We start from the raw sequence: 27,343 nt of genomic DNA, 5'->3' as shown, positions 1-27,343 counted from the left end.
AAAAAAAAAAAAAAAAAAAAAAAAACACACACACACACACACACACACACACACACACACACACACACACACACAGTTAAAATAAAAACCACGCAATGGTTTATGATTCAGTACTTTAGTAAACAAACTTTCATCTAATATGTAGAATTGCTTTGAAGAAATCTGCTTCATAATCCACTGACCCAGAAAAAAAGCATGCACATAACTGACCTCACTCATTTTTTTTATTGTCAGCAACTCCCAAATGTTATTAAACCCTAAAATTTTATTATAGCAACCAGCATACTGCTTCACTTGAATCATTGCTGCAGGGTTCACCCTTTTAGGGAGGCTCCACCGCATTGCAGGTTCCTAGGGAACCACTCTTGCATACATGCCTCTGGCCAATTGTCCCTGCACTGTGCATGTCTGCACAAAATACACAGCCCGAAGCCTAAAGAGAAAAGCAAATCATGCCACCCTTCCCCCTCTCCAAGCTAACCGATTGGCAGCAGCTGAAGACTGCAGTCCTTTGTGACTGGCCCCAGGTGACATGGTTATTGCATGCCTTCTCCAACAAGTTTGGGAAAGCGGTGCTAAAGAAGCATGACACAGCAGTTTTGACACAAAATATCAATACATTTACTGGGGAATGCAAATTTTCATCAAAATGTATCAAAGTGTTTAATACTACCTTAAAATATGGTAAACACGGAAATCTAGCCAACGAGCATTTTCATAAGGAGTCCAATAATGGTAACTTTTTAGTATTGGTCAAAATTTAAAGAAAAGCTTGCCGCTCCCACTTCAGAATTCTGTATCATTTTTTTTTTTAATCTGACCAACAAAAACTAACAAAATCATGTAATGTAATGGTGCAACGTGAGGGTCGACTGAAATAGGTAATCATGCTACAAAGCTTCAGCTCATTTAAAAAAAGACCCTTCTTCAGCGACGCTGATCCTGCACGGTTAACAGGTTCCATATCATAATGTCTGGTAAACACTCCAGCCTCAGTACCGCCTCCATAACTACCATCTGAGGCAGCATTTCACTGACCTTATGTAGTAAAAGGGTGCGGGGTGCAAATGTGAGATGATTAAACCCTACATGAATACCATCCCGAAAAAGCATGTACAGAAATAGAAGCAAGATTGGGTGGGACTTTGCATGCATCATGTAGGGTTTTTAAAGAACATGGACAAAGCAAGGAGATTTAAAAAGAAAATACACAAAATTTTATGTAACATATATACATGAAATGAGTTAAAACATTGAAAAAACAAACTTTAAAAGCACAGTTACAGTGTAACTTATCCAGGGTGTAATCCTGGCTGAGGAATCCGAAAAGTCAGCCTATGCATTTTGCGGGATGACCTGCTTCATCAGGGCCTCGGATTATAGGATCATTTTTATATAAAATTTAGACACTGGGATAATGCATATATATTATTGACAACAGCATTGTTTTTGCATATTAGCCGATTTACAAATTGCCAGATTATGATCCAATAAATCTATCAAAAGTTTTATACACTGACAAAACATGGGAAAAGGAGGAAGAGGGTTGTCCTAAAAAGCATATTGCATATATAACCCATATAATGAGGGTATAGATTTCAACCACCCACAAAACAAGAAATTATATTATCACACTGTAGATAACTAAGTCTATGGAGGTTTAGCCTGGGGAGCCCATGGGGATTAGCTGCACATCTCACTGGCTAGAGAGGTGTTCCCAGAAGTTAATGGTAACTTGTGTGATCGGGATTGAGCCAATTAATATAACTAAAGAGAAAGGCTAAGTATTAGGGAATGCATATAGGAAAGAGGGGGAGGAAAGGAAAACAAAAACGAAAAAGGAGAACAAAAAGGGAGAGGTGGAAGGGTGAGGGTGGAGGTGGGGTAGGGGGAGAAAGAAGTGAAGAGGGAGAGAAGGCAATTGGAGAGGAAAAGAAAAAAAGGAGGGGTGAAGGAAAGAAGGGGAAAGGAGGGGGAAACAAAGAGGAAAAAAAAAAAAAAAAAAAAAAAAAAAAAAAAAAAAAAGGTGGGACTGGGAGGGGAGGAAGTCGAAAGGGGAAGGAAAATACTCACCTTAGAGTAAAAAAAAAAAACAAAAAAAAAAAACAAAAAAAAACCCACACACACCACTACATGAATTCTCATTCAAATTACTCCCAATCTCTAACCAGAGTGGGATTGGGGAGATTAGCAACGTCATACATCATAAACATATATTTCTTTGTAACTAAGACTATTTTTATTTACACAGGTAATCTTGACCTGCCGTGTAAATGTGCTGCGACATCTCTGGGTTTAGGAGTATATAAAGTGAGAAAGTCGCTAGCTATATTTGGGCTCTGCCTCCTAAGAAATAACTGTTTTCAATACAAATCTGTCCAACTTTATAAACCACTCTATGTCAGTTTACATTTTTATGCCATTGATCTATTTTGCTTTTCTCATTTTCTTGTAAGTTCACAATATCTTTGACCTTTGTTCCAACTTCGATGGTTATGGCCTGCCTGTGTTTGCATGGAGGTGTTTTGGCTATTGCCATCATTCCCCCTCCTTCCCTGTAACCTCACAGAGGCGATACCTCGGCTGATATTCCCTCTCCATCCAAACTGGAGGTGACGCGGCTTCCGGTACCTGTCTACCAGGTGGAATGCAGAGCACCCGTGACGCAGCTTTGGTACGCGTCACTGCCGAAGCCGTGCTGAATTTGGGTTCCTCCTCTCAACCTCCATCATGGCGTCGGGATTATCCGCCGCACCTGTGATCTGGCGGTGAACAGCACCTGGAAGTGGACCCTTGGCATTGGGGGGGGGGGGGGTGCACTGCTCTTAGGAAACCACACCCCATATCTGGCGCCTCAATGAGGAGATGAGCCCGCTCCCACCCCTCCAGATCCTTAAGGCCACGCCGGACCTTCGATCCAGGGGTCGGCCTCAGGGATTTGCCCACCCCTCCTGGATAGAGAGATTATATATAGATAGATAGAACACACACACACGTTTATGGTAGACATAGTGTAGGTGACCATCCACACTGAGGTGTAGACAGGCTGTTTGTCCAGAAGCACCGGGACCCATGTAAGCAATTATGTGTATATTGCTGCAATGCTCTGTGCCTCTGCACGATTATTACATTTCATGTGGTGTTCACCAATGCTTGCAATCTTATTTCTGTTTTCTCTAATGACACTATCATTTTATCTTCTGATGGGTCCATTATTGATTCTAGAGGTCGACCGATATATTGGCCGATATTTGGCGTTTACTTAATCGGCATCGGCTGATTGTGCTGATAAAAAAAGGCCGATTATAACTTCAGCATGTCTTGCAAATGACTTCTGTAATAGAAGTCAATGCAAGTTGCCTGAAGTTTTCTTCTCTCCTCCTCTGGGCAGCCTGCCAAATCTGATAAGAAGATACATTGTATCTCTTCAGGTTCTTTTATCAATGAGCTGAACTCAGTGTGGAGGAGTTCTCAGTTTAACCATTTAAAGACTAAATCTTTTCTGACACTTGTTGCTTACAGGTAAAAATCCTGTATTTTCTGCTAGAAAATCACTTAGAACCCCCAAACATCATATATATTTTTTTTAGCAGAGACCCTAGGGAATAAAATAGCAGTTTTTGCAATATTTTATGTCACACGGTATTTGCAAAGCGGTCTTCCAAATTCAATTTTTTTTTTTTTTTTAAATACACTAATGAAAAAAAAAAAAAAAAAACTAAGCAGTAAAGTTAGCCCATTTTTTTTTGTCCAAAAGTTTTTGATTACCTGTTTTTGTGTATTTAATATTTAAGAGACAGTTTTTTTTTGTTATCTAAATTATACATACAAGCGAACTGATTGGAGGTTTGTTTTGTTTAATAAATGTAAGAAATTTTCTGCATCACTTATTACTTAGGGCCCTTTCACACTAGGGCGGTTTGCAGGCGCTATTAATAGCACCTGCAAACCGACCCGAAAGGGCCGCTGCTGTCTCTCCAGTGTGAAAGTCCTCGGGGCTTTCATACTGGAGCGGTGCGCTAGCAGGACGGGAAAAAAAAGTCCTGCTAGCAGCATCTTCGGAGTGGTGAAGGAGCTGAGTATATACCGCTCCTTCACCGCTCCTGCCCACTGAAATCAATGGGACAGCGCGGTTATACCGCCAGCAAAGCGCCTCTGCAGAGCCGCTTTTTAACCCTTTCTCGGCCGCTAGCGGGGGTAAAACCGCCCCGCTAGCGGCCGAATACCGACGGTAAAGTGCCGCTTACAATAGCGGCGCTTTACCGCCGCCGCCACCCCAGTGTGAAAGGGCCCTTAAGGTTGCTTGCACACTGGAGCGGGCATGCGTTGATGGTAAAATGCTGCTAGTTTTAGCGGCGCTTTACCGTCATTTTAGCGGCGCTATTCGGCTGCTAGCCGGGTGCTTATAACCCAGCTAGCGGCCGAGGAAGGGGTTAAATGCGCCCCTAAAGCGCCGCTGCCGAAACGCTTTGCAGGCACTTTGACAGCGGTGCGCATTCATTTCAATGGGCAGGAGTGGTGGAGCAGCGGTATACACCGCTCCAAAGTCCAAATATATCGGCATCATATATCGGCCATCGGGATTTCTAAATATCGGCATCGGCCTGAGAAAAACCCATATCGGTCGACCTCTAATTGATTCCCATACAGACTTAAAAAAGGCTCCATTTAAGTGACCTCATCCATCTCCCCAGTCCCACTCTGGTTATTTGCATGATTATTCATGTCTTTTCTCTAAGGTGAGTAGTTTCCTTTCCCCTCCTCAGACCCCCCCCATTCCCTTCCCTGTGTTCACAAACTCCCCCACCTCCACCCTCACACCTCTGCTTTTGTTTTCCCTTCCTTCCTCCCCCTCTTTCCTACACGCATTCCCTAATACTTAGCCTCTCTTTAGATATAATTAGCTCAATCCCAATCACACAAGTTACCATTAACTTCTGACAACACCTCTCTAGCCAGTGAGGCACGCAGCTATTCCGCAGGCTAAACCTCCATCGAGTTGGTTATCAACATCTTAAACTATATACACACACACACACATTATATTCTTGTTTCGTGGGTGGTTGAACTCTATACCCTCATTATATGGGTTATATATGCAATATGCTTTTTAGGACAACCCTCTCTTTCGCCATGTTTTGTCGCAGTGTATAAAAGGGGTCTCATTATGCTCTTATGCTTTTGATAGATTTATTGGATCATAATCTAAATTAATATCACTGGTAATTTGTAAATCAGCTAATATGCAAAAACAATGCTGTTGTCAAGAATATATTTTTATGCATCATTGCAGTGTATACATATATAAAAATGATCCTATAATCTGAGACCCTGATGAAGCAGGTCATCCAGCAAAAACGTGTAGGCCGACTTTTCAGATTCCTCAGCCAGGATAACACCCTGGATAATTTACACTGCAACAGTGCTTTTAATTCTCTCTCTCTCTCTCAAAAAACCCTACATGATACATGCAAAGTCCCACCCAATCTTGCTTCTATTTCTGTAAATTTCACTGACCTTAGTATCAATAACTCAAGATGAAGGGGTATTTTACCTTTAATGACTGCTACAATTAATCCTGGAAATGAGATACATACAAACTTAAGTAGGACTACCTTATGCCTAGAAAAGATTATATGAATTTTACTGTTATGGAGGCAACCACTGGCATCATTCTTTTCCAGATAATCCTTCTTCTTTGTCTTAGCATCCCTTTGGTGCTGTCAAGATAAAAGCATCTCACACTTGTTTTTTGTGCCCCTAACATGCAGAATTAGGCTTGTGTTTTCTTCCTCAACAAAAAGATTAGAAAGATTACCTAATAGCACCAGTTAAATTTACCTTGATAAATTCCAGCTTGAGATATTCGGGCATCTGGAAAGTCTTGCACACACGAAAGATAATGCTGATGATGTCTTCTGGGGAGTAACCTAGTTTCCATAGATGAGCCACTATCTGCAATAATTGAAACATTTAAATCACAAAAGAATATAATATACTATACACACACCTAATCTCACAAGAGTACACCCCTCACATATTTGTAAATATTTTATTATATCTTCATGTGATAAAACTGAAGGAATGACACTTTGCTACAATGTAAAGTAATGAGTGTACAGCTTGTATAACAGTGTAAATTTCCTGACCCCTCAAAATAACTCACACAGCCATTGATGTCTAAACCACTGGCAACAAAAGAGTCCCTTCGGAGACTGGCCCGCAGGGCAGCATTTCAACATAATGACCCCAACCACACCTCTAAGACAACCTTTGCCTTGCTAAAGAAGCTGAGGATAAAAGGTGATGGACTGGCCAAGCATGTCTCCAGACTTAAACCCTATTGAGCATCTGTGGGACATCCTCAAATGGAAGGTGGAGGAGCGCAAGGTCTCTAACATCCTCCAGCTCAGTGATGTCGTCATAGAGGAGTGGAAGAGGACTCCAGTGGCAACCTGTGAAGCTCTGGTGAACTCCATGCCCGAGGGGGTTGAGGCCGTGCTGGAAAATAATGGTGGCCACACAAAATATTGACACTTTGGGCCCAATTTGAACATTTTCACTTAGGGGTGTACTCACTTTTGTGAGTATAGATAGAAGAAAAAAAAAAAAAAAAGGAAGAACACACCACACACGTGGAAGGAAAGAAGATTGCTTGATTAGTATTGCAGGTTTATAGTCTGCGGCACTAATTGTTCAGGAAGAGGTTGTACACATCAACTTGTGTACAATCAGGGTGCCCATACTGGTCCCTGAAGAATTTCAATCCATGTATGGTCGGCTTAAGGCTAGGGAAAGCTAAAAATATACCTCTCCATTACAAAATCCTATTAGGCTATCAATGCTGATTGGTTACTTGAGAATGACCAATAATATACTAAATCAATAAAAAAACCTAATTGTGCATTTTCATGAATTTTCCTTAACACGAACACACACATCAAAAAAGACTTTCCAAATTCTACAACCAATCAGTGTAAAAATGACACACACACACACACACACACACACACACACATAATTAGTCTGGGGTTAAAAGTAAAATTTCAGTCCTTGCAGATGACATCAAGCTATGCAGTGGAATAACTGCCTAAATTTGGCTACACATTATACAATTTTCTTGTTCAATTTTAGATTTACCAACTATGTATTGCAAGGGCCTGCCTGATTAAATACAATTTGAAAGTGTTTAGATGTGACCTCATATTATATGGTTTTGTTAAATCTAAAAGGAAGACGGTAGAAGAAAATTAATCATACACAAGTGTTACTAGAAGAAACCTGAAAAACTATTAGCAGCGCTCTGTCTGAACAGGCGTTGTGCATGCACACAACTCCCGATGGCATCTTGTATTTACATAAAGTCCACCAAAACATAAGTGGAAAACAGTCTTCAAGGCTCGGTTCAAATTGGGGCGGCTTCAAAGTCTTCCAATTCTGAAGCTGCCCCATACAGCGCAACTTCAGCGCGACTTCTTTAATAGCAGGCTGCTCCGAAGTCACCCCCAAGTAGTGCAGGAACTTTCTCCTAATTCAGAACGACTTAAGTCGCTCCGATTAGAACGGTTCCATTGCACTAAATGGAGCGCGACTTGTCAGGCGGCCAAGTCGTCTGACAAGTTGCCCCATTGTGAAGTGAGAATAAATGAGTGACATCGGTGGGATGATACTCCAAAGCTCCCTAAAACCAATCACCAACACCATGCGTGTCCCACTCCCTTTAGCTTCAACGCTCACCTGAAAGCAGTAAATACAAACATTTGTTTGCAGTGTTTCTCCAAGATTCCAACAGGGGTTGGTAGGTCACCCTCCCGGGCAGCATTAAGCGCTGTTAATCTTCAGAGTTTCTACTGCATCCCAACCAGCACTGTGCAGTTAACCCTGTATGCGTAACACTGTCTTACAAGGCTAATAAAACATCCCAGTGTGTCTCCTTCTGAGCTTCTGCTGCATCCCAACCAGCACTGTGCAATTAACCCCGGATTCAGGATCTTGAAAAAGAGGCATTTGGAAATACATAACACTGGAATGTGGCTATACACAATCACTTCTACAAAAGAATAACTAGCTGCAAATTTTTAAAGCTTTAGGTACAACCACTTAAACCCCATACTGTCACCAGAGCAGTGCAGTCCCCATAGTGACACTGTACTGCTTTGGGAGGTGATCAGCAGTTTTTAAACTATGATTGCTTATTTCAGTGATCATCACTGAAATAAGCAATCATTTTTACATTGTGAATGGCATCCATTCATGTACCATTGTGATAGCGGTGATTGGACACAGCCATCACATGGTACAGGCCCGTTATTGGCCTTGTGATCATTGTCACCAATCACAATAGTACACAATGGCTATGATTGACAAGCCATGGTTTACAACTTACATCTGATCACTAGGATTGGTAACAGCAATCATAAGGTACAAGTGCCATGCATAGCTGCCCAGTACAACGATCTGTGTTGTACCAGACACAGCAGGTCACAGACCACACACACGAGGCGCACAAGTGGGAGGACATCATGCGACATCCACCCAGGATAACGGAGCATCCGCCCAACCATATTACTTAACCACTGCCCTCCCAGCCTGTTGTAGTAACTTTTTTTGTGCATGTATAGCACCACCTAATGTCCTCAACTGGTTAAGTAAAATAACACATTTCTAGAATACAAACCTTGTATGCTTCATCAATGTTTGCATTCACACAGTGCTGTAACATTTCTTTCACCAACAGTGGATGTGGTTCATCACAAACCTAAAAGATAAAATACATTTTAGAGGCAGGTGGCTACAGTACCTAGCACAAACTGACAGTACTGAACAAAAGAACACTTGCCTTAAACACATTTGTACTGTTCACATACCCAAAGCCAGCATGTGTAGATTGCACATTATTTAAAGCCTGGAAGGAAAGAAAAACAGCAAGTATTGTCAAAAGCAAAAGGGTGCATTTCCAAATATTAAAACAAAATAGACTGGCATGAACCTTTAGTAAAAAGGAAAAAATATTAGAGAAATGCCCCAATGCACCTAAAGCAGCTCAAAGAAACTAGTATTCCCCCCACCAAGCAAATTCTACCAGACTACGCAAATCGTTCTTCCTTCGCTCCGATAATGAAGCTCAATTGCACAAAAACAAAGTGAGAACGATTGAGAGAAATATCAATAATTGATCACCACATTTTCAAAGTCCAGCAACTACCTGTCTCATATCTCCTTGTGCTGTAAACACAATTGCTTCAAGACCATCATCTGTGCACTGAACCTTCTCCTTCTCTACGATGATCATTAGCCTTGCAAGAACCTGCGAATCGGTAAGCTTTGTATAGCGAAGCACAGCACATCGAGATTGAATGGGTTCTGGGAAAGACATAAATAAAAATAAATAAATAGAAAAATCAGGAGTCCTTGAACCGGGGGGATTGCAACTAGCCACTGAATGCAGGAAACAGATTGGACTTGCCTATAATTTTATCCGATGCATTGCAAGCCAAAGCAAATCGTGTTGTCTTGGAATAGATCTCCATAGTTCTTCTTAAAGCTTGTTGTGCTCCATCTGTCATGCTACAGAATATGAAAATACAACATTAAAAATTACACTTGAATTCCCACTAGTGAGACTGACAATAGCCTGCACTAACATCACTTCAAAACCTCAAAACCAGCTTACCCAGCAGTGAAATGACAAAATTGTGACATATGAAAATAAGGAATAAAAAAAGTTTAAGATGGCATTTCAAAAAAAAAAAAAAAGTACTCACCTGTCTGCTTCATCCAGTATTATGATCTTATGCCGACCTTTCGGAAGTGTAACCTTTTGCTGTGCAAACATTTTGATCTTGTTTCTCACCACATCAATGCCTCTAAGACAAACATAAATCATAATAATAATAATAATAATAACAATAATAATAATAATAGTATTAATAAATATCTTGCCTGCAAACATGCATTTTTATTCAATGGATTCCACGTGGACATTAAACTGGTATTCTAAACAAACCCACATAAGCTTATTGCTTAAAGCTGAACTCATACCTTACCCTAAGTATTGCACGATTGTGCAGACTCCTCTCCTAAAATTAAGAGAAATAAAATTCTCTAGTCTGATGAAACCAAGATTGAACTCTTTGGCCTGAATGGCAAGTGTCCAGTCTGGAGGAAACCAGGCACCGCTCATCACCTGGCCAATACCATCCCTACAGTGAAACATGGTGGTGGCAGCATCATGCTGTGGGGATGTTTTTCAGCAGCAGAAACTGGGAGACTAGTCAAGATCGAGGGAAAGAAGACAGCATCAATGTACAGAGACATTGATGAAAACTGGCTCCAGAGGGCTCTGGACCTCAGACTGGGGTGAAGGTTTATCTTTCAACAGGACTTCAACCCTAAGCACACACCCAAGATAAGAAAAGGAATGGCTATGGCACAACTCTAAATGTCCTTGAGTGTCCCAGCCAGAGCCCAGACTTGAACCCGTTTGAACATCTCTGGAGAGATCTGAAAATGGCTGTGCACCAATGCTCCCCAACCAACCTGATGAAGCTTGAGGTCCTGCAAAGAAGAATGGGAGGAACTGACAAAAATAGGTGTTCCAAGCTTGTAGCATCATACACAAAAAGACTTGAGGCTGTATATGGTGCTTCAACAAAGTATTGAGCAAAGGCTGTGATGAATACTTAAGTACATGGGATTTTTTCATTAATTTGCAAAGATTTCAAACAAACTTCTTTCACGTTGTCATTATGGGGTATTGTTTGTAGAATTTTGTGGAAAAATAATGATATTAATCAATTTTGGAATAAGGCTATAACATAACAAAATGTGGAAAAAGGTGAAGCGCTGTGAATATTTTCCAGATGCACTGTATTTATTCCTTTGCTCTTATAGACACTTTGTTTATAAAAAAAACGTTGCATGAATGTTATATGCAGTCATGCAAGCTGAATGAAATGTCACTGCAATTTTTCTGAGATGAATGCCTGTGTTGTCAGCTCCATCTAGCGGCCATAATGCAGTAGAATTTTCTGAAATGCCTCAATGAGAAAGCTATACTCTAGATCAGGGATATGCAATTGGCGGACCTCCAGCTGTTGCAAAACTACAAGTCCCATCATGCCTCTGCTTCTGGGTGTCATGCTTGTGGCTGTCAGGGTCTTGCTATGCCTCATGGGACTTGTAGTTCTGCAACAGCTGGAGGTCCGCTAATTGCATATCCCTGCGCTAGATGTAGCTGACAATACTGACTTTAACCACTTCAGCCCCAGAAGGATTTACCCCCTTAATGACCAGGCTTTTTTTGCGACACAGCATTGCGCCGCTTTAACTGACAATTGCGCAGTCGTGCGATGTTGTACCCAAAGAAAATTGATGTCCTTTTTTCCCCACAAATAGAGCTTTTTTTTGGTGGCATTTGATCACCTCTGTGGTTTTTTTTTTTGTTTATAGCGCAAAAAATAAAAAAGCGACAATTTTGAAAAAAAAGTAAACCAATTTATTCATCAGTTTAGGCCAATATGTATTCTTCTACATATTTTTGGTATATATATGTTATAGTGTCTACAAAATAAGGGCAATTTAGGGACTTTACATTTTCATTTATTTATTTTTTTTTTTTTTTTTTTTTTAGGGACTGCGACATTGCGGCAGACAAATCTGACCCCAAGTGACACTTTTTGGGGTCCAGCGACACCAATACAGTGGCAGGGAAGGGGTTAACACTAGGGGCGATCAAAGGGTTAACTGCATTGATTCGGTGTGTGTTCTAACTGTGTGGGGGATGGGCTCACTGGGACACAGATCACTGTTCCTGATCAGTAGAAACAGCCGATCTGTGTTGTCTGTCAGAACAGGGATCAGTCTCGTTTACATAGGCAGATACCCGTTCTGCCTCTGTGGAGTCTGCTGGACCCCCGCACACGCACCCCTGGCGTGCAGTGGGCGTGCACGCCCACCCACAGTATCTCATGCACAAAACGACGTACAGGTAGATTGTGTCGCACAGCTGGGCCACCCTGCCACAGTATCTGTGCAGTCCGGAAGTGGTTAAAGCGGCGTTCCACTCAAAAAAGTCTGTCTCCTGCCCCCCTCCGGTGGCACAAGTTCGCAAGTGTCCAAATATTAAAAGTCAGTAGCTGCTGACTTAATTTTTCGCGGGGGGGCTGGACCTCCTCTTTAAACGCCTAAAACAATTCCCATGACATTTCATTCCGCTTGCACAAATGCTTCTGAAATTTATGCAACACATGTTTAACCACCTCACGCCCGCCGGCCATCAAATTACGGCGCGGCTTTTGTTTTGGGAGGCTGTCATATGACGTCCACCCAGAACGACGCGTGCATCGCGGCGATCGGTGGTGCAGTGTCTCAGGTAGACACACCACTACACCGATCTCAGTAAAGAGCCTCTGACGGATCACTGATCACCATTTGAACAGGAAGAGCTGTTGATTGGCTTTTCCTCACTCATGTCTGACAGACGCGAGTAGAGGAGAGCCGATCAGCTACTCTGACGGGGGGTCTGTGCTGATTGTTTACCAGCGCAGCCCCCCCTCGGATGCCCACCCAGGACCGCCAGGAATTGGCACCACCCTGGACCACCAGGTATGCCACCCTAGACCACCAGGGAAATGCCAGTGCCCAGGCAGCTGCCAATCAGTGCCCATCCCCAATGCCTGCCAGTGCTGCATATCAGTGCCACCCATAAGTATCCATCAGTGCAGCATTTCAGTGCCACCCATGAGTGCCCATCAGTGCCGACGAAAACTAACTTATTTACAAAATTTTATAACAGAAACAAAAAGAATAACTTTTTTTTTTCAAAATTTTAGGTCTTTATTTGTTTAGCAAAAAAAAAAAAAAAAAAAAAAAAAAGCAGAGGTGATCAATACCACTAAAAGAAAGCCATTTGTGGGAACAAAATGATAAAAATTCTGTTTGGGTACAGTGTACCATGACTACGCAATTGTCATTTAAACAGAGACAGCGCTGAAAGCTGAAAATTGGCTTGGGCAGGAAGGGGGTTAAGTGCCTGGTATTGAGGTGGTTAGACACCTTTATCTACAGTATATTTTTCCTTGTCAAAAGAAGTTTATTGAGTATACAATGTTATAAAGATACATAAAGTAAGTTTACAAGGATCTATAAAGTAAGCTCATTGTTTTACAGTAGGGTTTATATAGGTAAATATCATGAAATTTCAAATATTAAACATTGGGTTCACGTAAACCTAAATTAAAGATATATATCATTTCCTTAGTTACTATTGTAGGTATTTAAATGATTTATACCTACTATACATATTGTTTACAAGTAGAGTGTATATAGGTCAAATAAATTCTGATAATGAGCTTTAATCGTAAGGTGGAGAAAAGGAAAGAGAAAGAAGAAAAAGGGTTGAAAGGTAGAGGTATGGTCCACAAGGTTGTCCCGCTCATCAGTTTATTATTCTTTTTAGTTCTCTTTGAAGCCTTAGAATGGGTGTCTCTGTAAGTCATTTAATCTGTTACCATGGCAACAGGACAGAGTCATTGAAGTTTGACAGGAACTGTTGTTTTATCCAAGGATGCCAAAGTTTTTCAAATTTTGGAATTTGATTTTGATCGATGGCTACCACCTTAGCATGGGACATTGTATTATTCATTCTGTGAATTGATTCTGCTAGTACCAATGTAGGAGATTTCCATGCCTTGGCCACTGTTTGTTTTGCAGCCGTTATTAGTTGGATCATAAGTTTGAATTGAGAGAGTGTTAACCATTCCGGTTTTAGATTAAGTAAAGTTAAATATGGATCTGGTTGTATTATTTTTTTAAATATTTTAGATGCAATCACGAAGACTTCCTTCCAGAAGGTTTGGATTACTGGGCACGTCCACCATATGTGTAAATATGTGCCTATTTCTGGGCATCCTCGAAAACAAAGAGCTGAGGTATTAGGTGAATATTTTGCCACTCTAGCGGGTACAAGATACCAGCGAGTTAGGACTTTATAATTTGTCTCCAGTGCTAAGATGTTGGGTGAAGATGACTTAGATGTGAGCCATATGTTAGACCAGTCCGTGTCTTCTAAAGTTCGTCCCAGGTCCTCCTCCCACCTCTGAACGTAAGAGGGTCTATTAAGATTTGCTACTCCATATAATTGATTATAAAGTGATGAAATTGTACCTTTAGCAAATGGATCTTTTGTACAGATTGATTCAAAAATGGATAATTGGGATAATGGTGTATCCCCCTTTAGGAATGGTGTATAGAAATTTTTGATTTGGAGATATCTAAATATCTCAGAGTTTGGTAGATCATATTTTTCTCTAAGCGATGGGAATGAAAGGAATGATTTAGATGCTATGAAGTCATTTAGTGTCTGAATGCCTGATGTTGTCCAAGCTTTAAAAGAATTTGGGTAGATCCATGCCGGATAAAAGGCCGGATTTCTGATAAAAGAAAGGAGAGGATTGTGTGGAGATTGTAACTGATATTTGGTTTTTAGTTTATCCCAGAGAGATAAGAAATGTTTAGTTATGGGATTATGAATTTTAAAGCAGTCTTTAGGATCAAGCCATAATAAATTTGATATTAATAGAGGGTCATTTTCTGAAGCCTCTATAAATACCCATAATGGGATTTCCTGTTTTGCATGGTATTTGGACAGACTGGCCAAATGTGCTGCTCTGTAGTAGTTAGTAAAATTAGGGTATCCCAGGCCTCCTTTATTTTTGGGAAGATGTAGTGTGTGTATAGGTATACGTGGTTTAGAAGAGCCCCATATAAACGAAGTTGCTCTTTTTTGTACTATTCTCAAAAAATAGGAAGGAATTGGAATAGGGAGGACTCTGAATAGATAAAGCAATTTGGGTAGAATAGTCATTTTGATTGCATTAATCTTCCCTATCCAGGATAAAGGAAGTTGCGACCATTGTTTTATTAGATTTGTGATCTGTCTTAATACAGGAGGAAAATTGGTTGAGAATAAGTCAGAATGAGATGCTGTTAAATGAATTCCAAGATATGGGATTGATTTTTCTGCCCATGTGAATGGGAGTGCAGCCCTAGCCGGGATCAATTCCATGTTTGTGAGTGAAATATTAAGCACTAGGTATTTCTTAGGATTAATCATAAGGCCGGATAGGGCTGCAAACCCATCAAGAGCTGGTATTAAGTTAGGACCAGAGACCTGTGGTGATGATAGGAAAAGTAATATATCGTCTGCAAATATACATAATTTGTGTGTAATACCTCCTACTTCAATGCCAGTTATAGTTTGGTTTGTTCTGATGTATTGGGCCATGGGTTCGAGTATAAGGGCAAATAATAAGGGAGATAATGGGCAACCCTGTCGGGTACCTCTTTCGATATTAAAGGCTTCAGATTTGTATCCAGCATATTTTATATAGGCTTTGGGTTTATTATATAATGCTTTGATCCATGTTAAAAAGTGGGGTCCAAAACCCCATTTTTGTAATGAATATTGCATATATTGCCAGGATACTGTGTCAAATGCCCTCTTAATATCGAGAGATAGAAAACATAAAGGGATTTTCCGTTTTTTAGCAATATGTGCCAATAACACTGCCCTGCGTATATTATCGCCTGCCTGTCTATTTGGCATGAAGCCTACTTGATCTCTATGTATTAATTTTCCTATAATGCTATTGAGGCGTTTTGCTATTATTTTTGCTAATAATTTAATATCGAGGTTTAACAGAGAGATAGGCCGATAATTCACACAGGAAGTATCATCAGAAAGGGGTTTTGGGATCATACAAACAATTGCCATTAGTGTTTCTTGCCGAAAAGAATGTCCATCTAGAAGTTTGTTAAAAGTTTCAGTGAGAATGGGAGAGAGTATTTCTGAGAATGTTTTATAGTATAAAGCCGAGTAGCCGTCTGGGCCTGGTCTTTTGTTAAGTTTTAGGTCTTTTATGGCGTTAGCAACTTCATCTATAGTTATAGGCTCATCCAAACTGCTTTTTTGATTCTGAGATAACTCAGGTAAGGTTATTTTTGAGAAGAAGGATTCAGCCTCTGTAGGATTAAATTCATTGTTTGTCTTGTATAAAGTTGCGAGATGTGAGTGAAATTTATGGACTATTTTAACTGGATTACAAGTGTAAACATTTTTTGATAATTTCAAACGTATTGGTTTGAAAGATTTGTTAGTTGAATTTAATGCCCGAGCCAAATATGTACCTGGTTTGTTTGTATTCATGTAGAAATTGTGTTTGGAGCGTTTGAGGGATTTATCAACTGACTCAGTGAGAAATAGATCGTATTCTAATCTAGATTTTTCCAGATGAGATTTTGTACTCTGAGATGGATTATCTTGAAATGATATGTAGGCTGCATTAAAATTGAGTTCTAGTTTTTTTGCTAGATTTTTGCGTTCCCGTTTAAATAGTGCCATTTGTCTTTGTATTGTACCACGCAAGACAGGCTTATGAGCTTCCCACAGTGTTATTGGGGAGATGTCTGTTGTATTATTAATTGATATGTATTCCTTTAAAGCTTGTTCAATGGCCATCTGATGTAGTGGGTGTTTGAGCATTATGTCCGGTAAGTACCACGTTGGGTCATGCGCTTTTGGTATGGCTGAGGCTATAGTAGTGTATACTGCATTATGGTCAGACCATGGAATCGGAATTATATCTGATGCAATAATTTCTGGTATCATTCCTATTGTTAGAAAAATATGATCTATTCTGGTGAAGGTTTGATGAGGGTGCGAGAAATAAGTGAATTTCTTTTTCATTGGGTTACTTTCTCTCCATGAATCTACCAGATTGTATTTGGAAAGAAGTTGAGAAAAAGGTAATCTAGAGGTTATTTTGGATGGTGTAAAAGGTGATTTATCTAGAAATGGGAGGAGGACCTGGTTCGAATCTCCACACATTATCACTGTTCCTATTTTGTGTGTATTAATCACTTGTAATATATGTGAGAGGAATGGTGTAGGTTGTTTGTTAGGAGCGTAGTAGGAAATCACCGTGATTGCTGTATCCATTATATAACCCATGAGTATCAGGTATCTACCTTCTGGGTCTTTAATTTCTGATGATAAGGTGAATGGTGTGGATCGGTGAAATGCAATTAGAGTTCCCCTTTGCTTGGTACAGGCAGAAGCCGTGTAAATTTGTTGATAAAAAGGAGAAATATATTTTGGAGTAGAATCTTTGGTGAAGTGTGTTTCTTGGAGGCATACTATGTGAGCCTTCTTGTTATGGAAAGTACGGAAGGCTTTGGTCCTTTTTTGAGGGACATTTATTCCCTGAACATTCAGGGAAAGTATATTCAGTGGTGCCATGGCAATAGATCAAATAGTTTTGACTTACTTTTTGTTATGCAGAGCTGACTGCGCAGATCAACCTGTGTGGACTGAAGAGATGAATAGATAGAAAAGAAACCAGTGAATTCTGGAGTAAAGAGTAAACAAAAAACATATGAGATTAGATGATACATTGTATAAATTATTTTTTGCAAGTAATCACAATTTACCCGTGAAAGAGAATAAATATCTCTCTCAGGGGAATAAGTGCCTTCGTCACACTCCCACATAATATGGTTGGGAGAATGAGGAGGGCTAATGGGGGTACACGGATCTTCCGCTTACAGGAGAGAAGTGCTATGTCAAAAGACATCAAAATGATGTTTCATTAATTGGAGTGCAGAATATAATTTTTGTTGAAATTATTTATTCCAGGGTGGTTGTATATGGTTAGTCTTGCCCTAGGCTAAATAATTCAGTTAAAAAGGTACTGTTAATAACTTTGGTATTGATGAAGATAGTTTGAATTATTTTGGGATTTTAACCCTTTTAGAGTAAACAATTACATATTTTATTCATATGTAACTGTTTAGATATGTTAACTCATAAAATTGAGGTTGTATTGCTTCAGATTAGAATAAACAAAAACATAATTCTAGGAACTAGTTAGGTAATAATATATTTGTTCTAAGAAAAGAAAGAAAAAGCTTCCATTACTTCTGGATTATTGAACATATTTGTCCTAAAAAGTAATAAATCTATTGTTATTACCTGATAATATATAACTGAACAAGAATTTCCTTATTTCACTTATATATTCTAAGGCTATATGAATCAGAAGTAATAAGAAATATAACTGGAATGTAACATGATCCCACACAGTGTGTGACTATCAGAATGCAGTTACATTCAGTTATAAATATAGGTTTTTTATAGAGAACCATCTCTTAGTATAATAAATGAAGAGATATCAGGAATTAGGATGTCAGTCCATTGAATCTTCTTGGTCCATGGATGATGTGGCATAACGGCCTCTTTTGTGAGAATGATGATTCCCACTTTGTTCTGAAATTTTCTGGGTGCTGCCTGAAGGTGAAGATGATGCCATTCTTCTGCGTGTGGGAGTGTTGCTGCTTGTGGGTTCTGTCAGATTTAATTTTAAAAGGGTTTGTTGTAGTTCATCTGCTGATCTGCTTCTGTAAATTGTACCTTGGTAGTTAAATCTGACTGAAAAGGGGAAGCCCCATTGATACATAATGTTGTGGCGTTGCAGTTCCATTAGTTGGGGTTTCATGGATCGTCTTTTAGTAATAGTAAGTTGGGATAGGTCAGCAAAAATTTGATAATTGTGTCCTTGAAAATTAAGTTCCTTTTTTTCTCTTGCAGCAATTAGTATTTGTTCTTTCGTTCTGTAATAATGAAATTTTGTGATTATATCACGTGGGGGTCCATCTTTCTTTTTGGCTGTGAGGGCTCTGTGTACTCTGTCCAGTTCTAAACGTTCAATAGGGATATCTGGCTTTAGTTCTTGTAATAGAGCAGTAATAGTAGATTGCAGGTCTGTCACAGTTTCAGGTATTCCCCTTATGCGCAAGTTTGAACGTCTGGCTCTATTTTCGTAATCTTGGAGCTTAGTTTGAAGTATTAAATTCTCTTTTTTTAATTGTTCCAATTCTGTTATATTTTCTTGGGTTGTAATTTCAATTTCATCCATTTTTATTTCTAAGGCTGCGGTGCGGTTTCCCAGCTCTCTTATTTCTTTGGTTAGGCTTTTTGTTATTTGGTCTGAGGTTTGTTTTAAAGCCTTATGAAGCATCTTTTCAAATTATAATAATATTACTGGGGATACTGAGGAGGCTTGTGGAGAAGTTTGTGAGAGGATTTGTTCTGTATCTGACTCAAATGGAGAGTCTTGCTGTGACATTTTCTGTCTGTGAGAGCGCCCTGATGCTGTATCTTGTGAGGTGACTGGAGCTGCTTCAGCTGCAGTGAGTGCCTGTGAGCTCTTTGTGAGGTGATTTTTATTTCTGCCACGGTTTCCTCCCAGTACCATATTTCCTGCCCAAACTTTCACAGTTTGTTCCCTGGGGCAAAAAGGTTCAAATGGATACCTTTTGAGCCTGCAGGCTCCGCTTTGTCCTTCTCTTCTCAGCGGTGTGGAGCTCTAACAATGCATGTCTGCTCCGCTAGGCTCCGCCTCCTGCCCCCTACAGTATATTTTTCAATGACATTCATCACGTCATTGAAGACTTGGCTTCTGATTTGTGCACTTTGTACATTTTAATAATTCTATAGGATTGTTAAAACACTTCACAATACTGCAAGATTTTCATTGGGGTTGGAGAAAATGGCCACAATCCCCTATAGTTCTTAGGCTGAATATTGCACATTGTAGTTTTCATTCTAACACCTTTTTACAAAACCAACTTACCGATCATTTGAAGCATTCAGTTCTAGGACAGCATCCTTGAGTGCTGGACCCAAAAGGGCACGAGCCAAGCACAAAATACTTGTGGTTTTACCAGTTCCAGGTGGACCCTGCAAGTGCAGGAATACTTAGTTATTCTAACCTTTTTAGGGTAAAGTTACTTATAAAACATACATTATTACCACGGATGTTTACATAATACCAGGGTGCTTCACTATATTCACCAGTAGTAACCAATTAGCCAGGTAAAGGCTATGTAAACCCTGACATTGAACTTTTCCTATTTGCCCATTGGAGAAAAAAAAAATACAAATAAAACCTGCTGAACCGGCCAGAAATTGGAGGGGGTTGTTAACTTCCTGTAGTAAGCAGAAAACACTGTGCCCCAGTTGCATTAAAACCCAAAGCAGCTTTATCAGCCCTGCTTACATTAATCCTGAACATTTCCCTTCTATGTTATAAAGATGGAGGGGGGGTCTGTAATTCAAGCACTTCCTGTCCTAGGATGACAATGCTGCATTGAGCACAGTGAGGGAGTGGTGTCATACTAATACAGGAAATATGTTATTGGCAAGAACCTCAAGTAAAAAAGGCAGTCTGAAAAAAGGAAAACAAATGCAGCTGCCATATCTAAAAAAAAAAAAAACAAAAACTGCTAAGCTACAATATGCAAATGACTATCTCAGACTAATTGTATTTCCTTACTTTCTCGTTGTTTCCCCATCATTGGCTCTTAAACGTCAAACCTTCAGCATTAAATTGTTAGCCTACATGGTGCAATACCCTATTATTGCTATGCATGATGAATTTCATTGCACAAAGCCTGTACAGATTTACAATGATCCTTGCTTCAGAGGAGCTCATATGGTCTACCATGGTCACACAAATACACCCTAGCGCATCAACCAACCTGCTAATGTCTTTTTGGATTGGTTGTAATTTACAGAGGATTTGAAGGAGGACGCATACACAATCATGGGTGGGGTACTCATGGGAAATGAACACCAACACATTATCAACTGCATTGCTATTCTAAAAATAAATTTTGAGTTGGGCAGATTCACGCCACAGTACTAAAAGACTGGAAATAAAGGATGACAATGGTTGGGTTCCCACTGGTGCACTGTGGTTTGGGTGCAGCGCATTTGTATCCACACTTTTAGGTGCATTCCCATTGACTTCTATTAGACCATGCATTTTCTGAAAGTGCATCAAAGCGGCAGCATGCAGGACTTTAATGCGCCTTCATGAAAACACACTGCCTAATAGAAGTCAACAGGAGTGCACCTAAAAATCACGCTGCACTCAAACTGCAGTGTGTGAGTATGAACCAGGCCAAAAGGTTTATAAAAAGCACAAACGGTCTGCTTTAATACTGTATGTACAACAAAAACTAACCACATGCAGACTTCAGATATTTATTTTTACCAGTTAAACCAACCACATTCCATAATAAAAGTGGAATCCTCCAAAACAGGGACTTAAAAGGGGTTGTAAGGGTAGAAGGTTCTCATCTTAATACATTCTATGCATCAAGATAAAAAAACCTGTGTGCGCAGCAGCCCCCCCTAATACTTACCTGAGCCCCATCTCTATCCACAAGTCCCTCGGCTGTCTGGGACTCTCCCTCCTGATTGGCTGAGACGCAGCAGAGGTGCCATTGGCTTCTGCGGCTGTCAAAGTCAGTTATCCAAGCAGGAGAGAAGGGGCAAGGCCGAACCACAGCTCCCTGTCTGAATGGACACGCGGCGCTGCAGCTCGACTCGGGTGCCCCCATAGCAAGCTGCTGGCTAAGGGGCACTCGACAGAAGGGAGGGGCCAGGAGCAGCTAAGAGGGACCCGAGAAGAAGAGGATCTGGGCTGCTCTGCAAAATCTACTGCACAGGGCAGGCAAGTGTACACATTTGTTATTTACAATTACTTTAGGTAGAGATGCCAGGAAATACTGGCATGGAAAATAGCACATTCTAGGACACATGCTAGGACAGATACACTCTTGCATGAAAACCCTGTGCAACTGCCCAACTTCAGCCTCAGAAGGTAGCAAAGATAGTGCACACAGTCTCATTCAGCGGCACCTTATTTAAATAAGTGGACAATATTAGCAAGCCTGCCCAGTTGATGCATCTGGCTACAGACACTGGGGAGCCATAGAAAATAACGTCAGTCTCAGCTAGCGCAAGGCAGACAGCTGTTATTTCCTTTGACTATGTACCCCGTTACATTTCACTTACCAATAGTGAGCAGCATGGTTGCTGGCCTCTTAGAAAACGTGCATATACAAATTAATTTCTGGCGCAGAATCCTTTTTAAGCTGCATGCATTAAAAGAAGGACAAAGCTTTTTTTTAACCTTACTTCTTGTGGGTCACAGGAGTACAGTTACGTTTGCACTCCTGTGACCCAGAGTGAGCTTATAGTGGACCATCACCCAACATCAGCCTTTATGGCAGAACTTGCTCTAGGCTCTGGAAAGATTCTACTATACTTTTGGGATCCACCCAGCTGCCCAATTAACAGCTGGCTCTGGTTCTCAGCACACGGAGAGCTGAAGCCAGCTGCACCCACCCCCTCTTCAGCTGGAGGAGCAGAGCAGAGAGCAGTGACAAACACTGCTCTCCAAGCGGACTGAAAACTTAGTGATCAGCGGTCACATGATCACTCAGTTCTTGGGCGTATTGCTGATATGGGACTGATGCTGCAGCACAGAGGTAAATATGTCAGTTTGTTTTTATATACCCTAAACTTACTTTAGCCCTCATTCACATTGAAGCGATTGGTCATGCCATTTCACAGGTCAAATCACATGACAAGTCGCAGTATATTGCACCATTCCAAGCGTTGCGGCACTGCACCCATTTGCAAAATTATTTCACTACTTTTGCAGATTTTGCCTCACAGATATCGTCGAACCCGAAGTCACACTGAAATGCGGCTTTGAAATCGTGCGATTTTAGATGGAATCACACAATTTCAAAGCTGTGTTCAATGTGAACGAGGGCTTAAAAGCGGCATTCCGACAAATTTTGTATTTTTTTTTTTTTTAAAGTCAGCAGCTACAAATACTGCAGCTGCTGACTTTTAAAATATGGACACTCACCTGTCCAGGGCGCCTGCAATGTCCTCACCTGTAGCCGATCTGTCTCTCGGGTGGAGGTGCCGCCATCTTAGGTAAGGGAATCAGGAAGTGAAGCCTTGCGGCTTCACAGCCTGGTTCCCTACTGCGCATGTCGCGCTGCGTGTCCTCACTGGTCCCTGCTGTCTTCTGGGACCCGTGTGTCTCCCAGAAGACAGCGGAGGGGATGGAGGGGGGGCCAGACATGGCGTAGATCACCGCGTAGCCTGCGGCGATCTATGCCTGGAAGTGGGAGCAAATACCTGGATTAGACATGTATCTGCTCCCCCCTCCAAGGTGCCAAATGTGACACCAGAGGGGGGGAGGAATCCGATCAGCGGAAGTTCCATTTTTGGGTGGAACTCAGCTTTAATGTTTATAGTATATATCTGACAAACATACTTACTGCAATTATGATATTTGGAACGTTTCCCTCTCTTGCGAACACCTAAAATAAATAAAATTAAGTAATCATCAGTTTTTCTACCATATAAAAACTAAATGATTAAAAACATCCAATATCAGTAATTTGTTTTCTCTGAAAAATTAAACGGTGTTTAGTGTAAACCAAACGAAAAATACAGGAAGTAGAGCTGCACGTTTCTGGATAAAATAGGATTCACGATTTTTGTGGCGTAACATCTCACATGATACAAAAAATAAATAAATATTAGGCTAACTTTAGTTTTGTTTTTTTTCCCCAAAAATTGGTTCTGAAAGGTCGCTGCACAAATACAGTGACATAAAATATAAAAATATATATATAATTTTCTCTGAGACCCTAGAGAATAAAATGCCTGTCGTTGCAATATTTTATGTCACTGTATTTGTGCAGCGACCTTTCAGAACCAATTTTTGGGGAAAAAATACACTTCAATGAATAAAAAAAACAAAATAAAATAAATAAAAACCCGTAAAGTTAGCCTTTTTTTTTTTTTTGTATCATGTGAGATGTTACGTCACAAAAATCGTGATTCCTATTTTATCCAGAAATGTGCAGCTCTACTTCCTGTATTTTTCCTTGGCGCTATATAAATCGACAACACTGAAGAAATGACACTTTGCTACAATGTAAAGTAGTGAGTGTACAGCTTGTATAACAGTGTAAATTTGCTGTCACCTCAAAATAACTCGACACACAGCCATTAATGTCAAAACCACTGGCAAAAAAAAAAAAAAAAGTAAACCCTCAAGTGAGAATGTCCAAATTGGTCCCAAAGTGTCAATATTGTGTGTGGCCACCATTATTTTCCAGCACTGTCTTAACTCTCTTGGGCATGGAGTTCACCAGAGCTTCACAGGTTGCCACTGGAGTCCTCTTCTACTCCTCCATGATGACATCATGAAGCTGGTGGATGTTAGAGACCTTGCGCTCCTCCACCTTCCGTTTGAGGATGCCCCACAGATGCTCAATAGCATTTAGGTCTGGAGACATGCTTGGCCAGTCCATCACCTTTACCTTCTTTAGCAAAGCGGTGGTCATCTTTGAGGTGTTTGGGGTTGGAATACTGCCCTGCTGCCCAGTCTCCGAAGGGAGGGGTGCATGCTCTGCTTCAGTATGTCACAGTACATGTTGGCATTCATGGTTCCCTCTATGAACTGTAGCTCCCCAGTGCCGGCAGCACTCATGCAGCCCCAGATCATGACACACCCACCACCATGCTTGACTGTAGGCAAGACACACTTGTCTTTGTACTCCTCACCTGGTTGCTGCCATCTGAACCAAATAAGTTTATCTTGGTCTTAGACCACAGGACATGGTTCCAGTAATCCATTAGTCTGCTTGTCTTCAGCAAACTGTGTGCAGGCTTTCTTGTGCATCATCTTTAAAAGAGGCTTCCTTCTGTGACAACAGCCATGCAGACCAATTTGATGCAGTGTGCATCTTATGGTCGGTGCACTGACAGGCTAACTCCCCATCCCTTCAACCTCTGCAGCAATGCTGGCAGCATTCATACGTATATTTCCCAAAGACAAAGCGATAATACCAACATTTAAACACACCTGAGTCACATGACCCCGGGGAGGGAAAATGGCTAATTGGGCCCAATTTGGACATTTTTACTTAGGGGTGTACTCCCTTTTGTTGCCAGCGGTTTAGACATTAATGGCTGTGTGTTATTTTGAGGGGACAGCAAATTTACACTGTTATACAAGCTGTACACGCACTACTTTACATTGTAGCAAAGTGTCATTTATCACATGTGTTGTCACATGAAAAGATATATTAAAATATTTACAAAAATGTGAGGGGTGTACTCCCTTTTGCGAGATACTGTAATATTATATATTTGGGGGTTCTAAGTAATTTTCTAGCAAAAAATACTTATTTTAACTTGTAAGCAACAAGTGTCAGAAAAAGGCTTAGGCATGAAAGGGTTAAAGTAACCTCATTTACAGACAAAGTTCATCCCTTTGATCTAAAACAGTGGTCTCCAAACAGTGGCACTTTGCTTGCCTTTATCTGGCCCCTGGAGCACTATTCCTCCTACTGATATAAGAAAATATTCTGCCAACTGACATCAACGGGGCGCCATTTCTCCAACTGACATCAACAATGTGTACTATTCCTCCCAATGATAGCAACGATGGGGCACTATTCCTCCCTATAATGCCAAATGCGGCAATGTTTATTCCCACTGATCCCAGGAAAATTTCCACTCCTACTGACCACAGTCCGGCCCCCCCTAAAGTCTGAAGGACAATAAACTGGTCTTTTGTTTAGAAAGTTTGGAGACCCCTGATCTAAAAAGAACCAAAATGATACATTGTTTATTGATAAACATTTGCTGCAGGCTCTTTTTTTTTTTGACAGCTGTGAGCGAGCTGAAAACGGCTCTGCAGTGTATGAATCATGGAAATTACGGATCAAGATCGCGAGGGGGGGTTGAATCGAGATCGCAATTTTTTAACAAATAATCGTGCAGCTCTAATATGAAGGTAACAGCAGCACTCACCGATACCTGAATACCCAATATCCACATTAAACATAAGCAAACAATGTGTTGTGCAGTTATAAATTCAACTTGCTTGGTTGCCAACATGAAAACTCAGTGCAGAAAAACAAAAAAAATATACTTTTTTTATTATACAATATTATGTTAAAGTCCATAAAAAATTAAGTGCATAAATGCAACAAATTGCGATGTAAAATTTTATATTTAAAAAAAAATAATGCAGTGTAGCAGTTTTAAACTTAAATTATAAAATAGGACAAAATACACAGACAAGGAATATAGTCGCAGCATTAAAAAAAACAAAAAAAAAAACAAAAACAAGCCACTTCTGTCCGTGCGAACCAGCATGACAATATCATCGAGACGCTCCGCCCTAATGCATTTAGTTCCAAAGAAGGTCTTTAGAGGGAAGCCGTTCTTTGCAACGAAATGTATTAGGGCGGAGCATCGCTTTGACGTCATTATGCCGGTTCACACGGGCAGTGGTGGCTTGATTTTTTGGCTTGTTTTTTTAATGCTGTGGCTATATTCCTTGTTAGTGAGTATTTTCTCCCGTTTTAAAGTTAATGTATTATTTATTATAAAAGTGCTACACTTTGGGGTTGATTTACTAGAGGTAAATAGTCTGTGCACTGCAAGTGCAGTTGCTCTAGTTCTGAGGGGAAGATGCAAGGAAAAAAAATAAATAAAAATAGCATTTTTGCATGATAGAAATCAGCAGAGCTTCCCCGCAGATTTAGAGCAACTTTCAGTGCTCTAAATCTGAGCCTTTAATAAATCAACCTCCTTGTGGATTCTCCCTCTTCCTTCCTGCACAGATCATCCCGAGTTTGAATACTCACCTGCAAGCAATTCAAGAGCCTTATATCCATCTGTGATCATTTTTGGATAACACAAGAGAGAAAGCCATCCATCTGTGAGCAGTCCCAGCCATAGACCAATTGCTTCTGATGTTTATGAGAGTTGCTCCTAGAGTGTTGGTTGGTCATGAGCAGTACAAGCAGAGAACCATCCATCTATGGGCAGATTAAGCTAGATCAGACCCCAAAACATGAGATTTAATATAACTTTTGGGTAAGCCAATTGGTGTAGTGGTATCCAGGAGCACTGGATTGGTGGACGTGGTGCAAAGGATACACTTCACAGTGGACTTTTTACTTTATCTTTTTTATTATTATACAACAGAAGTTGCTGTATTTATGCACTTAAACGTTTATTGAGTTTATAACAGTACAACACATTGTTAAATTGTGTTTTTTCTGCACTGAGTTTTCATGTTAAAAACCAAACAAGTTGTACTGGCAGTAATTTATTTTTTGCCTCTGGGGCCCCAAGATACAGCACCTTATCTGACAGCTGCCACACACTGCTTGATTTTCAGCTCGCAGGCTAAATGAGAGTATCAATCGATTACCCCATCATACTAACAGCATAGATGGAGGAATCTCCACTTCCAAACTCCTGTTTTCCGGTGTCAGGCAGTCACTGCCTGACACCCCCCCCCCCCCAGTGGCACTCTCAAACAGTCACTATCTCCGATTGGCTGGAGTCACAGACTGATTCAGCAGGCATCAGTTGAAACCG

General features: G+C 40.5%; 1 protein-coding gene across 1 annotated transcript in view; it reads right to left on the bottom strand.

Moving 5' to 3' along the window:
• The window catches only part of RFC2 (replication factor C subunit 2), a 30,931-nt gene that overhangs the window by 294 nt on the left and 3,294 nt on the right, over window positions 1–27,343 (bottom strand). The window contains exons 3-10 of the mRNA XM_073615040.1: window positions 23,209–23,250; window positions 19,692–19,798; window positions 9,765–9,866; window positions 9,467–9,567; window positions 9,206–9,363; window positions 8,840–8,905; window positions 8,678–8,758; window positions 5,842–5,955 (exon numbers count right to left, since the gene is read on the bottom strand). Of these exons, the coding sequence (XP_073471141.1) occupies window positions 5,842–5,955; window positions 8,678–8,758; window positions 8,840–8,905; window positions 9,206–9,363; window positions 9,467–9,567; window positions 9,765–9,866; window positions 19,692–19,798; window positions 23,209–23,250 (771 nt within the window). The remainder of the gene's footprint in view (window positions 1–5,841; window positions 5,956–8,677; window positions 8,759–8,839; window positions 8,906–9,205; window positions 9,364–9,466; window positions 9,568–9,764; window positions 9,867–19,691; window positions 19,799–23,208; window positions 23,251–27,343) is intronic.

Source organism: Aquarana catesbeiana, linkage group LG02 (assembly GCF_042186555.1).
Source record: "Aquarana catesbeiana isolate 2022-GZ linkage group LG02, ASM4218655v1, whole genome shotgun sequence".
In the NCBI taxonomy this organism is placed as follows: Eukaryota; Metazoa; Chordata; class Amphibia; order Anura; family Ranidae; genus Aquarana; species Aquarana catesbeiana.
The sequence above is the reverse complement of the archived record's forward strand: the minus strand, read 5'-3'. Positions and strand labels throughout refer to the sequence as shown.